The sequence below is a fragment of the Rhamphochromis sp. 'chilingali' genome, assembly GCF_963969265.1.
Source record: "Rhamphochromis sp. 'chilingali' genome assembly, chromosome: 1".
Taxonomy (NCBI): Eukaryota; Metazoa; Chordata; class Actinopteri; order Cichliformes; family Cichlidae; genus Rhamphochromis; species Rhamphochromis sp. 'chilingali'.
Genome location: NC_137929.1, coordinates 55,198,020 through 55,224,294, shown reverse-complemented (window position 1 = coordinate 55,224,294; position 26,275 = coordinate 55,198,020). Strand labels below are relative to the sequence as shown.

The 26,275-nt window shown below is 39.4% G+C and overlaps 1 protein-coding gene across 1 annotated transcript; it reads right to left on the bottom strand.

Annotated features, from left to right (window-relative positions):
• Positions 1 to 389: 389 nt before the first annotated feature.
• On the bottom strand, positions 390 to 26,275 carry ttc39b (tetratricopeptide repeat domain 39B). The gene is made up of 19 exons (XM_080903782.1): positions 25,987 to 26,275; positions 14,216 to 14,250; positions 13,983 to 14,087; positions 13,744 to 13,875; positions 12,190 to 12,260; positions 12,021 to 12,088; positions 11,387 to 11,451; positions 11,191 to 11,296; positions 10,433 to 10,498; positions 10,235 to 10,343; positions 9,984 to 10,051; positions 9,848 to 9,907; positions 9,445 to 9,606; positions 9,255 to 9,346; positions 9,008 to 9,128; positions 8,778 to 8,889; positions 6,966 to 7,083; positions 6,734 to 6,850; positions 390 to 5,740 (listed from the first exon to the last, which is right to left on the bottom strand). Exons 1-19 carry the CDS (start codon positions 26,023 to 26,025, stop codon positions 5,644 to 5,646), a joined length of 1,743 nt encoding a protein of 580 aa, XP_080759908.1. The 5' UTR covers positions 26,026 to 26,275; the 3' UTR covers positions 390 to 5,643.

Below are 26,275 nucleotides of genomic sequence, written 5' to 3'. Positions count from 1 at the left end.
ACCTTAGAATCCTTTTTGTCAGGTGGATGTTACATTCACCAGCTGTCTGTTGGTCTTTGGTTTTACTTTAATGTACAATGACTCTACATTTTGCAATCAAGTCAAACCGAGGACAGTAAGGATCTCCAGAACCATTCATATTCATGAGAGAACTCAGAGAAGTTTTTCAGAAGATAGTTACCAAATTATGGTAGTAGAATAAAAATGTACAACTAAAAATACAAATTTATTACTGTTCCCAAAAAAGATGTAAATGTTTTGGTTGATGTGTATTTTCAGTCTTTACTGCATCATTGGCGATGACAGGAAGGAAGAAGCTTTTTATTTGTGAATTTAAGGCAACTAGCAAAAAAATTATGGCTTTTAAAATGTGTTGAACACATTTCCAACATAGTAACATCGACAGTATATTTACACTATAAACACATGCAATAAACATTTACTACACAGTACACATAACAGCAAACATTTGTCTTCTAGCAAACCATCAGCACATTTTCAGTGAGACATTTCAAAAGCTGCTGGGTTAAACCGAACAATAAAAAGCACTAAATACAAATGTATTTCTATTCTTTTTTAAGAGCCTCAATAATATTTGTCTTAATGAGGTTTCTGCTGTGATGTCACATGTGCACAGAGTTATCCACCATACTGAACGTGATCAGAACCACCTGAAGTTTGCATTCATGAAGAGGGCGTTACACCAAAAACCTCTCCTTGCTTTGACTGCTAGCAGATTGCCACAGTTGTCCATAGTTTGGATGGAAGAAGCTGACTTCTGCAGGAACGTGCCAGCTGACCACTGAGGAGTAGTAAAACTTTAAAAGTGCAACGCAAACCAGAAACGGAGAATATTAGCCTTCAAAATAAAAGAAACGCCTCAGTGCAGCAGCTGAGAACAAATGGTGTTTGCAGACAAGTTGGTGTTTTCCATCAAACTGGAGTGACTGCAGCAATCCATTAACTAACCAAGGAATTGTAAGGCTTTAACCAACCAGTTGTATTTTTCCCTGGTGACAGGTGGTTACCAGAGCTCCAGTCCTGTGTGACTAAGGTCCTACTCACTTAACCCTACATGACCTGTTCAAAATAGCAAAATAATTGTCATGTGACTTCAAATCCTTAGTATTATCCAAATAAACCATTTCAAACACCATTTAATTAACATCTTATTTATGAAGATAAAAAAAGGTGGGTCTCTATGTTTTTTAATCAGGGTTTAATTTTTCTATCAAATTATGAAGCCAGAGATACAAAAACACTATATTCAGCTCATATTCATATTCAGTTATTTTTTTCCTCTTTAGTTCAGAGTAATTGTTTATGTGTCTGTTTGCTAGAAAGGACATGTTCTCTTCATAACACAAACATAAAACAGTGACTCACCGGCACACTCATCCACATACCAACATACATACTAGTAATAAATAAAAACACAATATAATTTAAAAGGAGTAATATTCTTCTGTTTTCATTTTATTGTGCCACGTGTATCACCACATCTAATCAGAAAGCCTCTAATCTCTCCTCCAGCCATAAAACACATGCAGCAACACGTTGTATATGGGAAAAACAAAAAAGCAAAAGCAGTTTGAACTTATAAAGAACAGAAAAACATGTACAGATTAAACACAGAGGCACTGAATTAAGCTACTAAATGAAAATATGGCCCAAAGCCTTCTATGAAGAAAGGTTGTGGCAATAAAAGGTGAACATTTTATAAACACAAAGCAGTGACTTTGTTTTGGTGATTGATGTAAATCACCTTCTAACTGGCTTTAAAAATGCCTCCACTGCCGTATGTTATCTACCTATTATTCTATTATTATTTATCTTGTTGATCACTGATTTATGTTGACTTTCAGATACTGCTGTAGTTGGTTTTTAGGCCTACCATTTCTTTTGTTGTTCATTTGTCCACATATTTTTTAAGGACCCAGTGCACACCATGGTAAGATACATTTTTGGCTCATAGCTCGTTGATACAAATTAACGGCGGTGAGACTGTCGTCTTTGGTATTTTTTGTTGTTGTTTTGAGATTCAAATTAAAAAAATAGAAACCTGTGATCTGATTTTGGAACAGATTGGTAATAACAAAGTACCTAAAGATACAACATTTAATTAAAATTAACCATCTGCTTGTTAGCAGGTTTTAAATCTCACATAAAAGCGAGGCCCTGCCATTGTGCATACATTTAATAACATTTTACTTTTTTTTATGCAGAACAGAGAAACCTTGCTTTAGTAAATCTTAAATAAAGGAATAACACAACTTTGTAATTCTGCTTCCAGGATTATTTTATCACTATTATTAGTTGCATTATTTTACTTCCTTACTTCCTGTGCTGAGTCAGTTCTGCATGGCAGCTTTGGCTAACCAAGAAATGGAGCTGCAATTTTGGGAAAACTAGCAAGAAGGAACTACTGATGAGTGCAATGCTAAAATTGCATCTAGCATTGTTAAAGCAACATTTTATTGCACAAAGAGACACAGAATATCTTTTTAAAACTACCTGATCATTTTTAATAATCCTCACAGAGTCAGATGTCTTAAGTCTTTCTAGCTGAAATTTTAGGTAGGAATAACATTGCAGTATACTCACAGGACAAAACTGGGACTTAAGCATTTTCATTGCTACAACTTTTTTCGACAGATGACTGTGGTCTTTTACTGGACTGTTATTAATAATAATATCAGTGAATGTTGGCAAATTACGTAGTTTGGAAGCAAAGTTTCAGATCACACAAAGACATGAAGAAAAATCACATCCAAAAACATACAGGCACAGAAAACACGTCAAATAAAATCAAATCAAAACACACATCCAGCAAGACACATGTGGAGAATTTGGTCTTTAGGTTGATACATTCATGAAATGGAGAAGGCTAATTGTCATTTATTCAAGTACAACTCAAGCGGGTCCATCACACTTATGTTTAAAATGGAAGCAAAGATGTGCTTACTTTGACGAGCATTAGTGTACAGTTTTTCAGACATTTTAAGTTAAGCTTACAACATTTTAGGGATAAACTGTCCTTTACTGTCCTCTGAGAACTGAGTAATTATCTGATGTGTTAACACACAGCACATAATAATAATAATAATAATAATAAAATCTTGTTTAGGTATAGATTGTGCTTATCCTGATTCATCTGTACATGATTAGACACTAAAGTTGCTCTTCATGTACACTGTAGATCTACATAATTTATGTTATTTAACAGAAAGCAACACAACATAAACAAAGAAACAAACAGACATCTTCCAGAACATGTGTGATCATAACCAAAGCTGTAATCATCAAGAACGTCGACTAGAATTAACGTAAAGCCTTTAGTCTTGGTGTTTTCTCCCAACAGACCGTTGAGCAATCATGGAGTGAGGGACGGCTTGGTTATGCAAATATTTCCCAAAGGCAGAGCTGCTTCAGTATGAAGAAATCATCTCTTTGAGCAGGTAAAGAACTACATTTCTTTAGCCGAGTAATCATTAACTCACACTTTATACCAAATCAGGTTGCCGCTTGTGCCAGGGCTAGCATGATTTTCAGGGCAACTTAATCTCAGTCTAAGGCAACGAGAATTATGGCTTTAAAAATGTATTGCACATATTTCAAACACAGTAATTTTGGACAATATTGCAATTGATGCTGAAATATTGCAGTTAGCCTTTGACCACCAGCACTGACTCAATTTGAAGATCATCAAAGGTAAAACAATCACAAGTGACAATATATATTTCAAAGTAATCAGTTATATATTAACTTATTTATTCAAAATATTAGTTAATTTATTAGCTAGCTCACTTTGAATTAAAAAAAATGTTAAGGGTCGTTAGTTTTTGTTTTATAAACTATTTATGCTTAACTTTGTTTGACCGGTTACGTTTTACTGCTTTACCATAAATAATGTATTTTCAATCCAGTGTTTACGAAAGACTGAGGTTCGAGTTTAGTGGCAAAAAAAAAGGTAAGTATAAATGCAGATTTCAAAGTAAGCAGTAATTCCACATTATATTCTATGTCCATTTAAATATTAGCTATACTAGTAAGATTGGGAGTTTTGTATCTGAGGTTGCTTAATGTTGATCTCAAGAGAAATCTGGTTTTAGGATATGTATTAGTGGTACTGTGATTAATGTTTGAGGCCAAAACACTTAAAAGGGGTGTAGCAAGTAATCAGTCCATGGTTTGGTTCATACCTTGCTGTTTTCTTTAATTCAATTATTCTTAGGTATTTCCAGGGGACTGTCTTTGGATGATCTTTCAACACCAGACTAGCGTGCCTTAACTAGAAAGTAACAGTTCCACATGGCATCAGAAGATGGAGCTAAGTGGGAAGTGATTAATTTCTCTGAATTGATACACCTACACTGGTTAATTTAGTTTTTTGTTTGTAACGTCCAAAACGACTATTATGACAGGTAACTCCGATCCGAGAAGTCTAGAAGAAAAGACATAAAAATCTAATATTACGTGTTTCAGATACAGGATGAACTGAAGGGCTGTATAAAAGCACCATTCAAGGATTTTTTTAACTCAAGGAACAACAAAGAAGAAACTTAATGCATCTGTTATGTTGTAGATGTTTTTACCTGTTAGATTGTTTTGTTTTTGAGCTTTTTATTTCAGGCTTCTAAGAGACGATCAGCGCCACCAAAGCAGCCCTGCGTTTGAGACATAGAACGTGGACTCTGACGTACCGACAGAATAACTCAGAACTTACTAACAGCACAAATTTGTTTGTATTGCTGTTAAATGTGTGCGTTTACAGCCATTACTGCGTTGTTCTTTTAAATCTGCATATTGCCCAGTCTGTGCGAGCTTGGAAGGAGTGTACTACACCGTATCAGTGTTTCCTGTTTAAGCCACAGTCGGTGAGAAGGCTGTGATTGCTTATGCACGGACACACTTGTGCGTCGCGTGCATGTGTGGCATGTAGGAAAAGAAAAAGGCAAAGAACGTGCAAACTGCTAAAGATGAACAGTGTGTTCTAGTATTCATCTTTAGTGGTTTGCACATCACTTCCTGTTTATGATTCATAGACAAAAAAAAGAAAATCATGTCTTCCACGATAAATAACTGAAATCATAAACAACAGATTTATATTTTGGGCCCATTCAGACAGAGAAATGCAAGGAAGCTAACACAGAGCTGCAAAAGAGAACTTGTTGACTGGATTTCCAAGACGATTTGTCAGTGACTGGGTCTCTCCTGTGGGCTGACATATAATTGCTAGTTTTTTTATCTTGTGCTTTTACATGAAAAAGTGCAGCAGTCCAATCAGATATTAGCTATGAAAGACTTCATAGTTGTTCTCCTATGCAAAGTGCCTCTGAGTGAAAGAGCCGTATGGACTCAAAAAGAGCCTGTATCAGTTTTTAAGTTACAGATAAACCTGCACTGATTGAACCATTGCTCTACCAGTGAAGTCTCTATTTTAACTGGTAGAAGAAGTGCATGTGCAAGTAATTATAATCCAATCTTTCCAAACTGCAGGAAAATAAATAAAAAATGTAAAACATAATTCAGAGGAAAAAAAAAACCCAGGTGGAGGTGTCCTCTTAAAACCCAAACACACCTCCACTTCTTTCTTCACTCCAGCTAAACAAACAGCTGCAGTCTGACTCATGTTTTTGTGTATTATGGGGTGCCGGCAGGTGATCCTTTGAGGCTGTTAAGGGCTGCGTGGATCCTGAAGTGCAGTCTGGACTCCATGGAGTAGTCCTTGTAGTTCGTCCTGATGATGACACACAATCAGAATCTCAAATAAACACGCGTTTCGCAATCCTGCCTGCGCAGGAATGTTTTGTTTGGTTAGTATTTTTTTCTAAACCACTGTAAATACCTCACTCGTGCATTTAGTGCCACATAAACAATGCTGTTTTTCCTGTCTGCGCAGCTCGAGTTATGGTTGCAAATTTCCACTGTAGCATCCTTTAATGTTTTCACAACAAGCACACTATGAAGTGTCTTGATGCATGCTCAATCATCCAGGTAAGTAAATCTCTAAAAGTTGATTCTGTTCATCTGGACGTAGCATTTTCGTTTTCTCCGAATGAAAATGAATAGAATATAAGTGTGTGTGTGTGTGTGTGTGTGTGTGTTCATTTAAAGGTATCTAAAGAGCAGCGACTCCCAAACTGTACGCTGCAGCTCCCTGGTGGGGTATTAAGGTACTTCAGGTGAGACTTGGGAAGTCATTTAAAATAAAATAAAAAGAATAAAAGAAGTGAAATAGTTATTTCTTGTAATTCATTTCTAATGCTATCTAAAATGTTAAGGACAATACAATATAATTATTTCATATTTCCATTTCTATTCCAACTTTTTTGAGATATTTTGATGCCTTCAAATTTATTTATTTTTTTGTGTGTCTCATAAACGTGTGTTTATAAGATTTCCAATGATTACATTTAGTTTTTATGAAACTTTTTACCAGCATCCCAACACATGCTCTAATTGGGGTTACAGTAGAATTGCCATTAAATATGTACATTTTAGACAAATCCAATTAATCCAATGGATTAAATAAATTATAAATTATATATAAATGGAGGCATGGCTGTCAGGTGGCAGAAGTAATGAAAATAAACAGGAAATGCTTCATTTTCTGTTTGTGTGATCAGCACAGATAAGACTGAAAGTTTGGGGGCGCTGCAGATTTTCACATTACAGAGTTAGAGCAGTCTGTTTAGGAATGGCTTATAAAGAGTGTTTAAGCAGAACTTACTTGGCGTTCTCGATGTATGTGGTGGCCTTGAGGAAGTCTCCCTGTTGTTTATACAGCAGACCCAACTCATAAAGGGTGAAAGGAATCAAGTAGTGATCATATCTGATCCGACCCTCACTGAAAGTAAAGCCCATTAAAGCATTATCTTTATTTTCAGAAGGTAAACCACAGCATTAACTGCCTAAACAAGGTCGTCGGCATGCTTTTGTGTTCTTATCTGTGCTTGTGTTACCTGGAGAGCACCTGTGTGAAGCACAGCTCAGCCTGCAGTAACCTGCCCAGGTGCTTCAGGCAGAGTCCCTTCAACATCTGGACCAGACAGCTGTCATCTATGTGAAACTCTGACGGATCTGAATGAGAGATGGACTGTTAGACATAGATTTACATAAGCTCCTAACCTTTCATTAGCCAGTAATTATTCAGCAGTAATAACCTTACATGACAACCTAACGCCTTCTGAGATAAAAGGATTCAGAATGGAGACTTAAACATATTTAGCTCCTGGAATACACCAGCTGTTTTTTGGCTGTATGTTTTAAGTCATTGTCCATCTGCATTATGAAACGCCGCCCAATCAATGTGACTACATTTCGCTGAATATGTGCAGACAGTATGTTTCTTAACATCTCATATTCCTTCAGCTGCTTCTGTCCTGTGTCACATCATCATTAAACACTGGTGTCCCAGTGCCACCTGTAGCCACGCACGCCCAAGACATCACACTGTGTCCGCCGTGTTCTACAGATGATGTGGTGTGCTTTGGATCATGACCTGTTCCACTCCTCCTCCGTAGTATTTTTCTCACCATCATTCTGGTAGAGGTTGGTTTTGGTTTCATCTGTCCAATAAATGTTTTTCCAGAACTGTGCTGGTTTTTTTTTAGAAATGTTTTAGCAAAATTCAATCTAGCCATCCTATTCTTGAGGCTTATAAGTGGCTTGCACCTTGCAGTGAACCCTCTGTATTTACTTTCACGCAGTCTTCTCTTCATGGTAGATTTGGATATCAACTCCTGGAGAATGTTGACGTGTTTGGCTGTTGTGAAGGGGTTTGTCTTTAGCAAGGAAACGATTCTGTGATCATCCACCACTGTTGTCTTCCGTGGATGTCCAGGTCTTTTTGCATTGCTGAGTTCACCTTTCTTTCTCAGGATGTACCAGACTTTTGCCACTCCTAATATTGTAAAAATTTCTCAGATGGGTTGTTTCTGTTTTTGCAGATTCAGGGCGGCTTGTTTCACCTACATGGAGGGCTCCTTTAACCAAATGCAAGCACCACACCTCAAATCAACTCCAGGCCTTTTATCTGCTCAATGGATAATGACATAGTGAAGGAACTGCCCACACCTCATAAACCCTTCATCCAATTTGAATGTGGACAGCAGAGTTCACACATTGTTTGTATATAAATGTATTTAGAACATGTTTCAGTAAACAGGTAAAAAAATCCAAGTATAAATGGCCTAACTGTAATAATGAGCTCACTGTATTCAAATGGCCTCCACAGTAACCAGCTCTCTCACAGATCTCTTCAATAGAGCACCTTTGAGATGTAGTCCAACAGCAGTTTCAAATCATGGATGTGAAGCTAACAAATCTGTCAAACTGTGTGGAGCTATCATGTCAACAAGGTCTGAATTTTCTGAAGACTCTTTCGAACCCCTTGTTCAATCATTAACACAAAGAATTAAGGAAGTTCTCAAAGCAAAAAAGGCTCCAACAAAATGTGTCAAATGAGTGTAAAATACCCAAGCTTTATCGAAGACTTAAATGTAATTAGATTCTTAACAAAACAGCTGTGGTAACATCTTATAGCCGACTCCATGTGCACAGTTTTGTGATGTCTCAGGAGTTTTAATCAGTGTAGATGCATGAATACTAATATCAGCTGCTTACAGGCAGGCTTGAAATCACTAACATGAGCAAAATAGAAGCAGGCCCAGGACAGAACCCTGTGGAACGCCTGTTTTACTCTCATGAGATACTATTGGCAGCACACAGTGTTAGCAGTAGTGCTAATAGCAGAGGTGCAGTGTTGAGCTCACTGGGGTCATTGCGAAGCTGCTCCTCTGCCTTCTCTATGGTTACCAGCAGGGACTCGGCACAGTCGGCTCGCTTTCCGACGATGGTGAAACCATTCCACACATACATCATCTCCTAAAAGAGACAACAATTGTGCGTTATACTTCACTACCAGCTCATTCAGAGTTCATCACACTCAACTAACCACTCTCAAAGTAGTGAGTTTATTATGTGCATGTGAATGTTTGTGTACCAGCAAAGGGATGACCAGGGGGATGGGGTTAGCAGCTTTGTAACGCCTGGACTTCCTCACTGCAAATTTCTCCGTTGGAATGGACTTCCCAGCCAGGCGCTGTTTCAGCCCCTCCACCTGCCTACACACACACACACACACTGTCTTACTGCTAATCCTGGCCTTAAACATAGCTCGGCTCTACCTACTTCACATAGGTCGATTCAGCTCAGGGTGTTTAAAAAATACATGTAAAAAACCGGCTGACCTGAAGAGCTCCACAACATTCTCCCCCGTCTTCTTCAGCTCCTCCTCTGACATCATGCTTAAAATGGCTGCCTTCTGGTAAACATAGATAGCCTGCAGAGAGCAGGTTTTATATTGAACTATCGCAGACTTTTATGGTTCCATTCATGTGCCTGATATATGAAACACATCTGTTTTTCTTCTGAGCTTACCTTGGACCAGCGACTCTCCTTGCACAGCAAGTCAGCATATTGGTACGCCTGTTCCCACTCCTGCTGGTACGAGTGAGTCCACATGAGCTCCCAGTAACACAAGTGGTGAATCTGCTTCCACTCCTGCTGGCTGCTCACACACTCCTCGTACTTGGCCCGAGCCTAAAAGAAACACAGAACACTTAGACCTGCTGTTCAGGTTTGTAAAGGAAGTGCAGAGGGATGGGAAAAACCAGTGAAAAGGGAAAGACTTCTATTAACTTCATTTTAATTCCACATAAAGTAGAACAGAGAACAATTTTACTTCTTTGTTTAGCTGATAAATGTGCTGAAATCCTTGCGCTGAAACGTCTAGTTTTCATTTGGACTTTGGCACTGAGGGTCTGAAAACACAGGGACAAACCTTCTCAAAGTTTCCTCGCAGCGCGGCAATGCGAGCAGAGTAGAAGAGGATTATGGAGCCCTAAAAGAAAAAACAAACATGATGTTTATTTAGTTACGGCCGAGTTTACTTAGACGACTGTTTGCGGTTTACTTACTTTGGGGTATTTCTGTTGGTATGGCTCCAGCAGAGCTTCAGCTTCCACCAGGTTCCCCTCTGCAGTTCCTGATCAAAGAGAACACAACAACATTCACTGCCTAATCTGCTAAGCAGCAGAAGATGCTTCTGGCTTTATTTAGGCCTTTGTGGTCGGACATTTGAAGCCAGATTAAGATGGTGAAGCTGAGGTTTCTCTACCAAGACTGAACCCCCCCCCCCCAAAAAAAAAAACATTAAAGTGTTTCCTACCCAGTATGAGTGAGACGTATGTGTGGTAGAAGAGCAGAGTCAGAACACAGAGGATTGACCGCAAACTGTGGCTGGAAGCTCCCTCTCTCAACTGGGACAAACCAAAGCCCTGCAGACAGATAGAGAAACAGTATGATTTTGTCTGTGTAGCCTATAGTGGGTTTTTAAAATGTTATTTTAAACAGAGCTTGTACTCACCCTGTTTCCTGAGAACCCGATAAACTCCAACAACCTCAAAATTCTCTGAGGGAGGAGAGACAACATCTGGAAGACAAAAAGATTTCCCTAAAATCAATCATTCAATAAAATCAACAAAAATGTGCTTTCAATGAACCATTATGTGCCAGATTCAATATAACCTGTCGATTGATGTAAAAAAAAGAAAAAAAGAAAGGATGTGGGGCCAGTGATGGTGCGTCCAACGACCAGTTCAGCTGTGAAACAAACTGGTTGAAATGGACTCTCGTTAATCTTAAGAGCTTAAAAGGAGGTGTTTAACTGAAAAGTGACGATTCTGACTCGATTAATGAAAAAATTAGTGTAAGGACACATGAAGTATATGAAGCCGTTCATAGGTTTATAGGACTCTCACTAATATTTTTCTTTTATCTGTACTTTCACATTAAAATGCCAACCAACGTGCTTCATCAGCTGCACTGTGTGGACGTTTTAGCTGCTTCCATCCAACTAATAAAGAAAATTTGTAGATTTCTTGTAGATTATATTAAAGTAATAATATAGTTAAATATACAATACAGAAAGCATTTACATTGGCCTTTTTTTGGATCCGTAAAAGTTTGACCCTCTGGCCTGATGATCCAGTGGAGAAAAAAAGATGGACACTGGATGTGCTTTATTCTGAGCGAGACGGCATCGTCCTAATTACGGCAGATTAAACCAGCATTAAACTTACCTACATTAACTGACTCCTGTGGATTAAAAAAACAACAACTCACCAGGTTGAAAGAGCCAATGCCCAGCTTGACTCCACCCTCGAACTGTCTAAATGAATCTGATTGGCCGGCCACATCTTGAGTGGCATTGAGCACATTCTGACAGTCCCTATTGAATACATAACAATCATGTTAACAATGATATTTCTACTAAAATACATTTAAAATGTTTCATTTCCTCCATAAATCATTCACTCACTTGTAGATTTGGTAGCTGGTCCGAATCTTGATCCCTCCTTTGATGAAACTGATCATGTTCTCATCCTAGAAAAAGGAAATATAGATATAATATATAATTAAACAGCCTTATTATTAGTCTTACCAGAAGCTACTCATGAGTCATGATTCTGGCTCAAATCCTAAATGGCTTCTAACCACACACACTATAAAAGATGCAGTTTCCGAGTGTGTAAAGTGAAGCCAGTGCTCACTCATCATCACATCCATTTTCGATGGTGAAAACACTCAGCTCGAGGTTACAAAAGGCATCACAGTGGCAACAACTCAAACCAGAAGGTTTAACTGAACCCAACCTGAAAAACAGTGGACGACCCATCATGTGTCCTGAATCACCCTTCATTAATGCTGGCGTCAAGCTATGATTGATGAGGAAGCAATTTTTAATCTTTAATTTAACACTCAAAGCGTCTGTACTTCAGGTTCTCTGCCTTTTAATGTTGTTACACATTCACACGAGGAACATTTAGCAGCCACTGCGGGAACTGCGCTTTAAAGGGGCTTTCAACTAAGGTTACGTATGAAATATATATGAAACGAAAGCAAATACGTGAGCAGGCACACAGGTGAAGTTAAAGGCAGACAGCATTTCTGACCTGTACAAACGTCAGCGTTGCTTTCTGCAGCAGACATTCAGCGTAGCAAAGCTCTGCGTGCATCTCTCCTGCAAACACACCAATGCAGCACACTGACTTCCAGCTCTCTAAATTTTCTTCACTTTCTGTAGACGTCAGTGGAGTGATGTGTGGGCATGTGTTTACAAACCTTCCTGCAGGTTGGACTGCTTGCTGATCAGCCCGGACAGAGATCCGACCATCGAGTTCTTCTTCCTGAACCTAGAGAAACAACGAGGAGACGTTAAATCTCATATTTAACCAGTCTCTACTGTTGCAGTTTGAGATGACATTAAACGTTGCTGTGCATGGGGGCCTAATTGTTCTCATTTGAAAGAGACTTTGAGATGAAGAACTAAAAGTATATAAAGTATAAAATTGCAATAAAACAATTAGTAGAAAAACCTCCTGTGGGTATTCCCATTTACTGAACCTTTGTGGAGTGTTTTCTTGTAACACTATGAGGATCATTTTCCCTTTCCCCTAAAGAGACAGGATTGCTTGATATAGATTGTGATTGTGATATAGCTTTTTGAAATCATATTTTTTCTCCCTCATTTTTGGAACACAAAGCTACGGTATATATAATATTCTAGAATATCTAATATCAGCAGTCTCCAACCTTTTTCGCGCCACGGACCCGTTTATGTCCGACAATATTTTCACGGACCGGCCTTTTAGGTGTTGCGGATAAATACAACAAAATAAAACCAGTACCGGTACAAAAAAGGAAGATTTATTCATAACACATGGGAAAAGACTCAGGGAAACAGAGTTAACAATAATAACGCTAAAAAAACAACGAGAAAAACCAATAAAACCAATAAAAACCATAAATTTCACACCCGAGCCTCAACTCTCGCGGCCCAGTGCCAGATGACTCACGGACCGGTACCGGTCTGTGGCCCGGGGGTTGGGGACCGCTGTCTAATATCATAAATGGCTTAAAAGACGGAGATAGCCACTGTGGCGTCACCCATTAGTTTGTGAAGCCTGGAGATTAGATTAGCGTTTTCACCTTGAACTTCTTGGTGTTCGGGACTGGCTGCCTGACAATCTAGATAACAACTTGTCAAATCAACAGCCAGTGAGTAGATCTTCGATAATTCTCCTTCATGAAACTTAGAATGAACAAAAAATTACAAAATGGATACATTTTTTATTTAATATGACCTGAAACTAATAACTGAAGCCCATAAGTTCATTGGGAAAGTGTTTTCAGAAGCCACACAGCAAGCGTACTGCTCTGTCAGAGTTCTTTAAGCTGCATGTTATTCTGAAACCACAGCTATTGCTTCCTGCAGGCCGCGAACAGGAATGTGTATTTAAGGCACTTCAGCACTGGCTTCACTTTTCAGACTTGAACGTGCCCATTATGATGCAGCCACACAGCCCGGTCACCATTCATACAGTTACTCACTGCAGTGCCACTGCGCACACACAATCTCTGATTCAGCGCCAGAATTGGAGAAGAAAATGAAATTATCTGCTGCTGATTTTCTTTATTATTCTGGACAATTCAGGGCTCAAGGATGAGTCACTTTTTCCAGACTTTTCAGCCTCAGAAATCTTTTTGCAGCCACAGTGGTCGTACCCCAGTTTGTTTCATTACGTTATTACATGTTGTGAATGGACTGAAAAGCTTCCTCGCCCAGAAAAATTAAGGCTATAAACAGGAAGAAGACCATGTTTTCCTGCCTCTCACCTCTGACAGGTGTGCAACGCCTCCTTGATGGTTGCCATGGCAGTCTGGATGTCTCTGTGCTCAAAGGTCATGGTCGCCTGCATCACCAGGATGCTGCTGTATCCCAGAGCGTGGTACATGCTGTCCCTCCACCTGCGCACAGCAGCAGTCATTAATAACAGGGAGCTACGACTCCAGCAGACACTAGAGAAAGAGAGAGGTGTAACGAAGCAGCGCGAGGTAACGACTGCTGTGGTTACCATGGTTTGAGGAGATCCAGGGCTTGAGAAAACTTGTTGTTGAGGACCAGGTTGAGAGCACACTGAGTCTCCTGGATGGCAGTCTGCAGATCCATGCTACCCGCCCTACACAAAGGCAGAACCAGCAGTCAGCACAGAGCGTGACTAAAAGTGAAAGATACACAGGAAACGATCCTCACACACACACACTCAGTCTGTGCGCTGCAGGTGTGTGTGTGTGTGCATGTACTCACGCAGGTATCCGATCAAAGGCATCTTCGAAGCAGTCCTGAAACACACAGAAACACAGAGTTTAGTTCTCAGCATCCTCCTCCAGGTGACAGAAAGGCCTGTGAGACGTCTGATTGGACGCGATTCTAAAGCACCACATTTCATTTGTACAATGTGTGTAATCAGCAACAAGTTTGCACTGCTCGGGAATTACTGGAAGGCTACATGACCCGAATCCTGAACCACGCCGCCATGACTCTGACCTACTCGAGGGCTCTGTGAAACCATCGGAGTCATTTCAGAACTGAACCACGAACTATTCATTCACCGCCACACACGCTGGGAACAAAAAGAAAACCATTTTTATCTCATTCTTCAAAGTGATGTAAAGAATCCATCAGGTTTCAGTCTGAATTATATCCTATAAAATAATACCAGAGTCTTTTGACTGTTAAGTAATTGTAGTTTGCGTTTAATCGAACTGCTTTAAATTTTTAGTGTAGAATGAAGTTATTTCCGACTATCCAGGCAATGTTCTATTTAATTTTTATTTATTTATTTTTTGGGTCTTGTAAATTTATTCCAGTTTTTTTTATTTTTAACCTTTCAGACACTACTTTTTGAGAGTTATTCAAGAGTTTTCGAAGCTTAAGGTGTCTGGATTTTCCAAATTGTTATCAGTGACTTCTCGAGTTGTCACAATTCAGGGCTTCCTCTTAAAAAGCCTTTGAGATTTATTCCTGAGTAATCAAGGGAATACAGGACTTATGATAAATATTCTGACAATTGTAAGAGCTTTTCAAACTTTTTGCAATTTTTCTGCCTTTTCACGATTTTGCACAAATTTCAGAGTTATTCCAGTTTTGGGGGAATAGTGTGTCAGTTTTATGGACCTCCCAGGGCTATTCGAGAGTGCCTGGATTATTCCTAAATTTCAGGTTTTTCGTTTGTTTGTGTTACTGAGACTTTTCAGCGTTTGCGGGGCGTGTTCCAAGAATGCCCTATATTCCTATACTTTTCAGTTACTATGCTGTAAAGTGTTACAGCCCCGAGAAAGCAGCCATAGAAATTAAAATATGAATAGTTGAGAGCGTTTCCATCATTCAGTGTAAGATGGTTTCTCTGAAGTCTGGAATTTGTGTTTTATATTTTAGTAAATACCTGCAGTGCTAATAAGGGTCACAAGGGTCATACATGGCTTAACATGAGTAATAACAATCATGCTGCAGAGCATTAATTCATTAGGCTAATTCAAGATTTTCCATTCATTTCAATGCAGTCAGCGATTCAGGGAAGATTGCTGTTAGAGGAACTGCTGCCCATTGCTTAATGCTAAGACCTGAACCCTAGAATTAGGTTCGAAACTCCAGATGTTTGAAAGACAATATTTCTAGCATAAATCCAAAAACACTTTTACACACATCTACACGTGTAAGCACGACTGCAACACTTCAGAGGTCTCAACTATGAAATATAAGGATTCATATATGTGCGTAATGGTGTAAACAGATTTGTGTCCACACTACATAAGTAACATTTACACAGCATGTCAGCAGCAGGCTAATAATAGCTACACAGTGGCTCCTTACATAATAGGGTGCAGCTGCAGTCAGCGCTGTAAAGTAACTCTGCCTGCTGGCAGCAGCTTCTCACTGCTCCACATTGGAGCACTGTGACCCATCTAACCACAAAACATATATTTAAATCAAAAAGATATAAAAGAAAAGAACCAAAAAGTGAATCATTGTGAGTTAATAAGAACACAAAAATATCATAGAAATGTGGAAAAAAGCCTTGGAAAGAGAAAAGAACAAAAAGTGACAACATAAAGAAGTGAAAACAAATATACAGAGACACAAAAACACCCCAAAAAGAAGCAAGACTAGTAAACAGACAAGGTATGTAAAAGAAAAAAGCAGGAATTAGAGACATGAAGAAAATACCTATAAATAAACAAATAAATAAAAGTGCTAAACTTCAATAAAGTACCATACCACCTTTATTTATAAAGCACTTTCACATAAAACCAGGGTTCACAAAGTGCTGTTCAAATAGCACAAGCAAAGTAAAAGTAAAATAAAAAAATAAGATAAAATATGTTAAAACAAATTGAGTTAACCTCTTAATATGTTTTAAGAAGCGTTTTAAACTCAGAAAGAGAAGAGGCCTGCCTAACGTGCAAGTACTAAGAAAAGACACAAGAAGTTAAGCAACAAATGAGTTTAAAGACACACTCACAGAAACAACCACAAAAAAGCAAAACAGCTAGAAAGACTTAAAAGCAATATAAATACAAAGTATCAAAATAATCACAAAAACATTCAGCAGAAACAAAAATTACTACAAAGGTGAAAAAATAAAAATGAGTACAAAAAGACTTTAAAAGTGGATCTGTTCATTTTGCCAGTGTTTTACCTCATTTTGATTGTGGTTTTCCTCTTTTTGGGGGTTATTTTATGTTGTTTTGAGGGCATATTTACTGAGAGTTCAAATGGCTTCAAAGAAACAAATTGACAAGAAAGAAAAATAAATTTAAATAAATTCACAAGAACAAAAAATAAAACATCAACAAAGAGGCAGAAAAAGTTCTTATTGCAAGCAAACCGCAACAAAAAAAAAAAAAACAGCGCAAAAACACATTACTGAAAATAATGAAGGCCTCAAAAAATACATAATCAGAACTGACAACCAGAAAAAACTAAAAATATAGAATAAAAGAAAAAAACAAAATCAAAAAAAGAGAAAAAGTCAAAATCATGGACAAGCAAACATCGATAATAAAAGAAAAAGAAAGACTGGAATAAGTAAGACGGGATTAGCACAAAAAGTAGAAAAAAAATTAAAATATATACACGAGTAAAAAAGAAAATAACCATGAACCACCACATTTCACGCTTTGACTCATTTAAATTTAACGGTAGAATTTTTAATGAAACAACAAAGTAATGCAAGTATATCAGACGTGTCGATCAGACATGTGCACAGGAGCAAATAAAGGGCTGAGTGTCAGCATCCCTGAAGGTTACAAATGGTTTTTACAAGAATTACAAACTCTACGGAGTGACTCTTCCTGCAGGCAACAGCTTCAAGTCTGATTTTTCTGACATGTTTACATAACTCACTACAGCCCTGTGTGTGTCTTTTACCCTGAGAGAGAGGCCTTTAAATGAAAACAATGGAAAACGAGACACAGGACAGAACACAGAAGAATAATAGGAGGCAGAAAATTACTAAAATACGAGACATAATCCCTTCAGAAGTAACATTTGTAAAAAGTTTCTTTTTAAGTTAAAAACAAAACCCCACAAAGAGAATCAATTACCTCCAATGCCCAAGAGACAAAACTAACCACACACAACAAATACAAACATGACAGAGGCCAAAAACCAACCAGAAAAAGAAATGAAATAATGGAGAAACTAAAAATGATTAAAAGTACATTAAAAAAAAGATCAAACACAATCAAAAAGACATAAAAGGCCCACAAAAAACAGAAACGATGCTATCAGAAAGAGCATAATTCCCACAAACATAGATGCAAAGAAAAATATCCAAAAAACTAACAGAAACACGTAAAATGCCATCAAAAAGAAACAAAATTCCCACAAAAAGAATTAAAGCAAATGTAAGCAAGCAGCAAAGCAGCAAGAAGCAAAATGTCAGCAAACAATGTAAAATAACCCCCAAAAAGAGGAAAACCCCAATCAAAATAAGGTAAAAAAGTATGTATGTATAATGTAGAAAGATGAAATCAAAATGAGGTAAAAAACTGACAAAATGATCAGAGTATGTAGAAAGTTTTTATTGGCTGAATTATGGACCGTGTGTTATTTTATGTGCAAGTTTTTCTCTGTTTGAAAGTGAGATGGAGAAAATGTAGCAGATGATGGAGGAGGAGGAGGCCGGCTGCAGTCAACAGAATATTTTCACAAAACTGGAAAAGTCCAAAAGTAAAAATGTGTGAATCCAAACAGACGTTGCTTCCTAACTCTTTTCATTCCAGCAGATGCTCCGTGTGGCATTCCCCTCTCGCTCTGTCAATGTTTTGGTCTGTTTGCGACATTCATGGCTAAGGAACAGCTAGCGATCACAGTGAATAAGACCTGGTTATGTTGTAACTCAGACCTTGCCAAAGTGTGGGGCTGGGGGGGGGGGGGAGGGGGGGGATGAAATGGGGGAAAAAAAAGCAAAAAAAGAAACAACAACGCTTGGACACTGCTAGCACGGGGCGCCCACAGAAACTCAAAGCAGGAGGTGAAGCATCGCTGAATATGTTTCCAAACAAACTATCTTCCAAGCCAAAGACTAGAAAATATGGTGAAGCATATCTTCCCTTTGGTTTCACCTGCACAAGTGCCGAGGTAGGTCTCCCCTGCAGGATTGGTTTCCCCTGCGTCGGGAGCACGGACTGGGCTCTCCAAATCACAGACAAACAGTATCCCACATTCTTGATTTTTAGTTCACAAACACTTGTTGTAATGACTAACTACTCCTGACATTTTGGAGATGTTAGCTCTTTATACAGTAAAGTCACAGCTGGATACAAATAACATCCGGCTGATCCTGCCACGATTTGTTCCCTCGGTTCAAATCACGGACAAACAGTATCCCACAGCTGTTTATGTTTTTAAACCCATTTTGCACAGAGAGGCCTTTTTTGAAATATTTTTCTTGTAAAACAAAGGGGGGCCTAGCAAAAAAAGTTTGGGAACCACTGTTGCAACTACAGCTGATAAAGTTATTTAAAGCAGAAAGCTAAGTTACATTATCAGCCCCTAGCATTTGGATGAATCAGCTAATCTTACTCAAGATTTAGTTTTCTTGAAATACTTTCAGATTTGCTTGTGTTAACACCTTTGGGATGACTTATAGTGGAGACTGTGACTATGTGATTAGGTAGAGGATCATCAGGGGGTCCTTTGTCCCTCTTTGAGGGGAAACTCCCACTGGGTTTAAATCTGGGACCTTAGAACTGAAGAAGCTTCTCGGATGAGAGGTGAAACATCTTCAAGCAACTTAAAGAAGTCCAGACGCTTTTCTTTCCAAGCTCCTTAGACAGTCTGATCTCACAAATATGTTTCTGGAAGAACGGTAAAAACACACTCCTGAGGCTTGTGGAAAGACTTCCTAGAAAAGTTGAAGCCGTTATAGCTGCAACTCTCTTGGGCCAGATAGCTTTGTAGAAAACAGAGACTACAGATGAGGAACATACAACCATTTAGTGTATTAAAGAGGTTTGAGTCATCGCCAGTTTTACAGCCTAATAATCGTGAAAGTCATTAAACCTAACCCACCATATCATACCTGAGAAAGGTGGCTACGCCCAGGCATCCAGACAGGCAGCAGTGGCTTTTTTAACAACTATATTTAGATTAACCATTAAATATTAATTTTTCGACCATAAAGAGAAAAAATATTGTTATTGTTATAGGCTGGGATCAATTTGGAAGAAATATGATCCAGTACATCTAAACAACCCATAAAAAACTGAGTTTAAAAGCTCATTTAGAAGTTGCATCATTTTATTTTATAGCTTTTTATTCCTGTTATACTTTGGTAGTTAAAGAAGTCAAACTAATACCAGCAGACCAGATACCAGCGTATTGCAAACACACAAAGCAAACACAAAGAGACAAAAAAAAGACAGAAAGCCTTAAACACTGAAAATAACCACAACTAGACACTAAATGACTACACAAATATGGGGGAGAAAAACACACACAAAAAAACAGAAATGGGCAGAAAACGACTATAAAAGGTAAAAAAACAGGAACAAAAACACAACCAAAACGTAACTACAAAGTAACACAACACTAACACAGAGAGACACAAACAGACTAAACTTCAACGATAGGACGACACAGGATTTCTGAACACGTTTGAAACAATCGAGATATAAAAGTCATTGAATATTTTTATCTTTCTATTCACTGTTTGACTTTATTAAGATGTAATGGTGACTTTAATCATGTTGGGATTTTCTGATATTTACAATCAAACAAAAAACAGATTTTTTGGAAAAATCTGCGTCACTTCTGTTTGATGTTACAGAGCAGGAGAGGTCAAAGTCAGAGACGCGTCTCCTGTGACTGCAGCAGCTTCCTCATCAATTAGTCAAAGCCTGCAACTTGTGTCCGATTACCCAACGCACAAATAACCCGGCTGCACTCGAGGAGCGCCTATGGAGCGTCCTCACAGCCCCATCGGAGCCTCGGACCTCCCTTACATCCTCCAGAACCAAATCTGTGACACCTGGCATTAACAATGATCTTCCCTGACCTCTGACCTCACATGGGGAACAGAAAGCAGACAGAGAGTGTGTTTTCTTAACCACATCCTGCAAACTGAACTGGTTGCAAACCACTACGGGATCTGAGGTGTACTTAGGCTTACCAGATGCCATTAATAACAAATTAATACATTTCATATAAACTAGTGAATCTGAATTATATTTCTTCATTTTTTGGTATTTTGTAATTATTCTTTTTGAATTCTCCCACTTTTACTCCCCATTTTTTTTGACCCATGTTTGAACCCTCCCTTTTTCTCATAGTACCACCAGAGGAACACACAACTCCAAAGGGATTTGTGTTTCCTCCTGGTCCTGCATTATTGCCAAACTCACCTCTGGGATTCCTAAAATCAGCTCTCTGGACAACCTACTGCTTCAATTAAATAAGCATAAATTAAATTATCCACTTTGCGAGTATCTGTAAAAAAAAAAAAAAGCCTCTGTGTTGTCTGAGGAGGGCTTCAGCAGTCAGGCTTCCTAACTGGCTGTGAGAAAGGTGTGCATTATATTCTATAAGACTGAGCTGATCTGTGTTTTCTTGGCGTTGCTCACATTCCTGTCGCGCCTTTGGGTGTGTGCACTGCATGGTAGGATGAACTTAAGATCCTGGATTCACAGACAGTCAAATGTCACAGCAAACATGCCAGAACTGACATGATTAGTAGTTTCAGTCTGAGCAGAGGCAATACCCTTGCACTGAGTGTTTTTTAAATAAAAACAGCTCGCCTCACATTATTTAGAGCTGAGCGAAAGTCAGCTGAATTCCTCTGTATTAGGATGAGTCAAGGCTGAAGGGGTCGAACACAGGAGCATTTGTCAGCTGAAATGAGGAAATGACTGGCTGAGGTGTGACGCAAGAGGGCCTTAACAGAAAAAACCAACCCATGTCATCAACCTTAATGTCTGCAGCGGGTCTATCAGGGAAAATGGTCATTTCCATCTGAATCCTTGACACCTCTTCAGAGACAAACAGGTAAAAAGGCTTTATGGAGGCTAATTGGGTGTCCTGCTTGCTAAGTTCATCTGGTAGCAAAACAAGTAGTTTTAAGGGAGCTTAAGAGCCATGGACCTATAAATATCCTACTAAAATCCCCATGGATTTTTAGTTTTGCTGAAGTCCTTGCAGATACCCAAACTTGCAAATAAGTGAAAGTCCTCATAAAAATCTTTCTTTAGTGTGTGCGCTGAACTGAACTCCTAGACGTCTCCAATTCTCTTCACATAGCAACTTGACGAAACCCTGAAACATCTCTAAATAGAAGTTAGTACAGAGTTTCAAAAAATATCCCGATGGCCCTTCAGCCCCCTTGGCATGCTTTAGCGCTTGTCACTACCCGATCTGTACCGGAAACCCAATGTGTACCATGATGCGTGAATCTTACGTCACTTCCTCTCTTTGCCAACATTGTGACGGTTAATGTATTTGAATGGCACGGTTAGCGCCCAGTTAGCTCCTAGCATTTCTCAACAGCTCTGCCTCCTTTTCGACTGCCCGGGACATTTAAACAATGGATAATCCGTATACAAACAAAGTCGTGCTTTTCTACTCAACAGAGAGCGTCCCCCGATTGAACAACAGCGCCGTAAAATAAGAAGAATGGCGCCTAATTACAGACTTAACAATACTGACTTAGTAATGTGTCACGTGAAGATTCATCAGCCAGATTAAGTGTTTACTGACAATTGACAGTGATAGCGAACATCATCATCACTATTCCAACAATCCTCTCCTCACAGACAAGCATGAACACACTCTATCACTAAATCAAGTTTAACACACGTTTATAATGACTAGGGATGGGTATCGAAAACCGGTTCTTGTTGAGAACCGGTTCCCACTGTTTCAATTCCTTGGAATCGTTTGCCATTTTAACAAACGATTCCCTTATCGATTCCAGTCGCCCCGAATGACGTCACCACGTTGCGGAGCGTCATTTACCTGACAGGAAACACGGCGCCTAAGCTCAACGCTCAAAAGTTTGATTATACTTTACGAGAACGGATGACAACAGGGCAACTTGCAATACTTGCAAAGTAGATATTTCATTTAAGGGAGGAAACACTACGAATATGCAAAAGCATTTGCTCACAAAACACACGATGACCTTAAATGAATGTCGTGTTTTTAATTCTGCTCCGGACTCGTGAATCTCAACCCAGCAGCAGCGGTAACGTTTGCACGTCCTCTCCCGTTAATGCGGCAGGTAAATAATCAACTAACAGCGCATATTATGTTAGCGCGATCTGCCTTATTACAAAACCTGCCATTACTGTGCATTTAGGGGACCATGATGAGAGAGACAGAGTCTGGCTCAGATGCTGGCAGCTCTCGCTGCAGTCTACCGGTAGCGTCTCCTTTCAGGCCAGGATAGAAAAATGTCACCGAGCAGTGACTAAGTTTGTGGTCAAAGGCTGCCACAGCAGATGTTCCCGATTTTCGGTAAGTGAATGTGTTTAATTGTAGGCAGGGACATTACTGGATATTCTTGTGTAATTGCCACAGAACAATTTATGTTATACTTTGTTATTGCTACAGAAGAACATTTATTTTATTATTTTACATTTACATTTTTTTTCCTGGGGACCCTGTGACACCCCATTGAAGAGCCGTAGGCTGTGGATCTCTTAAGATCTCACTGTTGGGTTTGTAAGGCCATGTTACTCCTAAATTTCTATCTTGTTCAAAGAGAAGATATAAAACAAAGTTCTAAGATAATCGACCTTAGTGTTCTCCTTTTTAAAAAAAAAAGAATCGATAAAGAATCGAATCGTTAAACAGAATCGAAAATGGAATCGGAATCGTGAAAATCTTATCAATACCCATCCCTAATAATGACGCTACTCCGGTTTACAATAGGGTTCATTCGCTCGGTCAGCAAGTGGCGGTATCCTTGTACAAACTGCCATTAAATGAAACAGAAGAATAAGAAAACATCTGCACATGCGTGGTACGGATCCTGTAGACCCGATTTATAACTGTCTTTGTTTTTGTCTACATTATATAGAAAGGTTTCATTATCGCACACATTTTAAGAGATACCTATTATTGTTAACACCTTAATACAGGGGTAGGGGACGTTAGTCCTTAAGAGCCGGTGTCCTGCAGGTTTTAGATCTCACCCTGGGTCACCACACCTGAATCAAATGATTAGTCCATTACCAGGCCTCTGGAGAACTTCAAGACATGTTGAGGAGGTAATTTAGCCATTTAAATCAGCTGTGTTGGATCAAGGACACATCTAAAACCTGCAGGACACCGGCTCTCGAGGCCTGGAGTTCCCTACCCCTGCCTTAACAGATACTCTGACCTGTAACTATCGTAAAATGCTTCGAGCGGAAGTACACGCCTGTCGAAAATGCATGGTACGGATTGGGTTTCCGGTACAGATCGAGTAGTGACAGCTCTCTTGGTGGTCCACTTTCTCAGGATATTTTAAGAGTTTATGGAGACTTCTTTTGGTTCCGTTTCTGTTTTGGGGGTCTTTTGTGCCTATTGCTGGGTTTTGTGTCTAGTGTCTTGTGGAGATGATTTTGAATGGCTGCTTCCAAAGAACACCTGATGGTCTCTACAGCCCAGCCATATATCCAGTATACAGACCTGCTGAACCCTGTCATCTAAACTAGAAAACCTCAAAATATCCTTTAACACCATGACAAACCAGTTGATGAACTCTCTTCTACATTACAGCTGTACTGCGACACTCCCCATTTGAACAGTGTGAACCAGGGAGGGTCAGGGTGGAGGACTGGCTTTAGTGAAAACAAAGGTTAAAAATTAAACCTGGGAACTCGGTTCCCATCATGTTACCACTGACAAAGTTAGCATACTGTGAACATTTTGACTTCCTCAGCTCACTGATGTTATCTTTTCACTAGTTTGAATGTGAATTTGAATGAATGTGGTGGTGTGAAAGTGCAGAAAAAAACCTGCACTGTAAACCCCTGTGTTTACAGTGCAGGAGGCAGCCTGTGGCTGAAATCAGAGCTGTCATTTACATGAAGCTGTGCACACATGCAGACACGTGAACCAATACTATCAGCTCACTTAGCGCTGAGACATAAATCCAATAATGAGCAGGCTGCCTCCACAGCTCTACACATAACTGAGGAAATACATCCAGAGCTCAGTGAGAATCCCATATTATGACAGATCTATGGTCCCATACATTGCTCAAGGATGGCGATCAAGATAAAATGAAAAGTTACTGTGCTGCATTGTATATTTATTAATGAATTGCCCTTTGGTGCACACCCCTGTCCTCTACTTTTACCACTTAATCAAAGTCCAAATTCACTCCCCACAGCCTGCGGCACATTTAGTTCAGTTCAAAGTAAACTGTTTTTTCCCCTGTGAGTAATCATTGTAAATAAAACGGATCTGAAATAGGTGTGATGATGGGTTTTGCTGTAACTCAGCTGCCCTACATGCGTGCAGTACTGTATGTTTGGAGAATTGTATAGATTAGGATCTATTTACGGTCAGTTGGGAGTTCATTTTGCATCCATGGATACAGTCTGTGGTGACTATAGAAGCACAAACATAGGAAAAAATGAAAGTCTCACTGAAATACTACAGGAGGCTTTGTAAGGTCGATTTCAACAGAAATATAGACAGGCGTGGTGAAAAGATGAGAAAACCTGACAGAAACCGATAAGGACTACGCGTTTATGTTGCATTATTTAGAAATGGTACCACTATACAGTGATAAAACACACTATATGTACACATATCTAGCTACCAACACATATACCACATAAGGCTTTCTCCTCTAGCAGCACAGTAGCAGTAGGTTATTTTTTTGTGTTTTAACGCACATCAACATTCAGAGCTAAAGAAAGGTAGTGCTAAAAACTGCAGTTCCTCTAACGTCAGCTAGAGGCTGGCTCAGAAAAGTGAGACTCTAATGTTAAAACATACAGTGGAAATTGAAAGAAAAAGCTGTGCAGCTAAATTTGACCTTCATAACAACTGTAAAGGGTTATAAATGTTCATATAACTCACCTATTCAAACTATATTAATGCTAGGGGGCGTGGCCACTGTTTTTAATGACGGCTGCTTGCTAGGTTTCACTCGAGCTAATTGGAGATGCTGAACCTTGTGCTGCTTGCGCCTTTCAAAGCATTTTATTACCAACACGTCCCTTTTAGGTCCCTGCAAAAATCCAGCATGGTCGCGGCCAAAACACCAATTTTGAAGCCAAAGCCATAGCTGTGGCCATCTTTTAATACAGTCTATGCTTTCCAGCCAAACAAAGGTGTGTGTTTTTAACGCCTAACCAGTTTCTGATATCATATTCACAGTTTAGGTGTAAAATCTGTCCTTTCCAGAACTCTGATGTGACAGAGAGACTAAAACACCCTCAACAGCCTGGTGGATGTAGCCCACGTGATGTAGGTATATGAGATCAAAGTGGGAACATCATCACAAATAACTGGTTACATCACGCACTGTGGACATGTCAGTGGAAATGCGTGCGTTAAATGCGATCTCCGGCTCCCACCTCCGCCTCTGCGGCCGCTCCGTTGCCTACGTGGGCCATGTCCGCTCCCGGTGCCTGTTCTCCCTCTGGTCCGCGGGTCGCCTGGTTCCGCTACGAGGACGGGCAGAGTCCCATGACAGCTGCAGCCGAACCTCCGCTCCTCTGCGGCTGCGCACGGATCTCCTTCTGCTCCTCTGTGCTCCGTTTATTTTGATTCTTATCGCCGTAGGTCCGCTTCGTCCTTGAGTCAGGCGCGCTTCTTTGCCTCTGCTCTCTTCCGTGAAAGAAACACGGAGAGAAAACACACCTC

Bases quoted from the DNA above. Each gene is read 5' to 3' on its own strand.
- ttc39b (XM_080903782.1), bottom strand. From the start codon at position 26,025: ATGGCCCACGTAGGCAACGGAGCGGCCGCAGAGGCGGAG. The intron at 8,890-9,007 runs GTACACAAACAT...TGTCTCTTTTAG, and splicing joins CCCTGGTCATCCCTTTGCTG to GAGATGATGTATGTGTGGAA. The intron at 5,741-6,733 runs GTAAGTTCTGCT...TGTCATCATCAG, and splicing joins ACATACATCGAGAACGCCAA to GACGAACTACAAGGACTACT.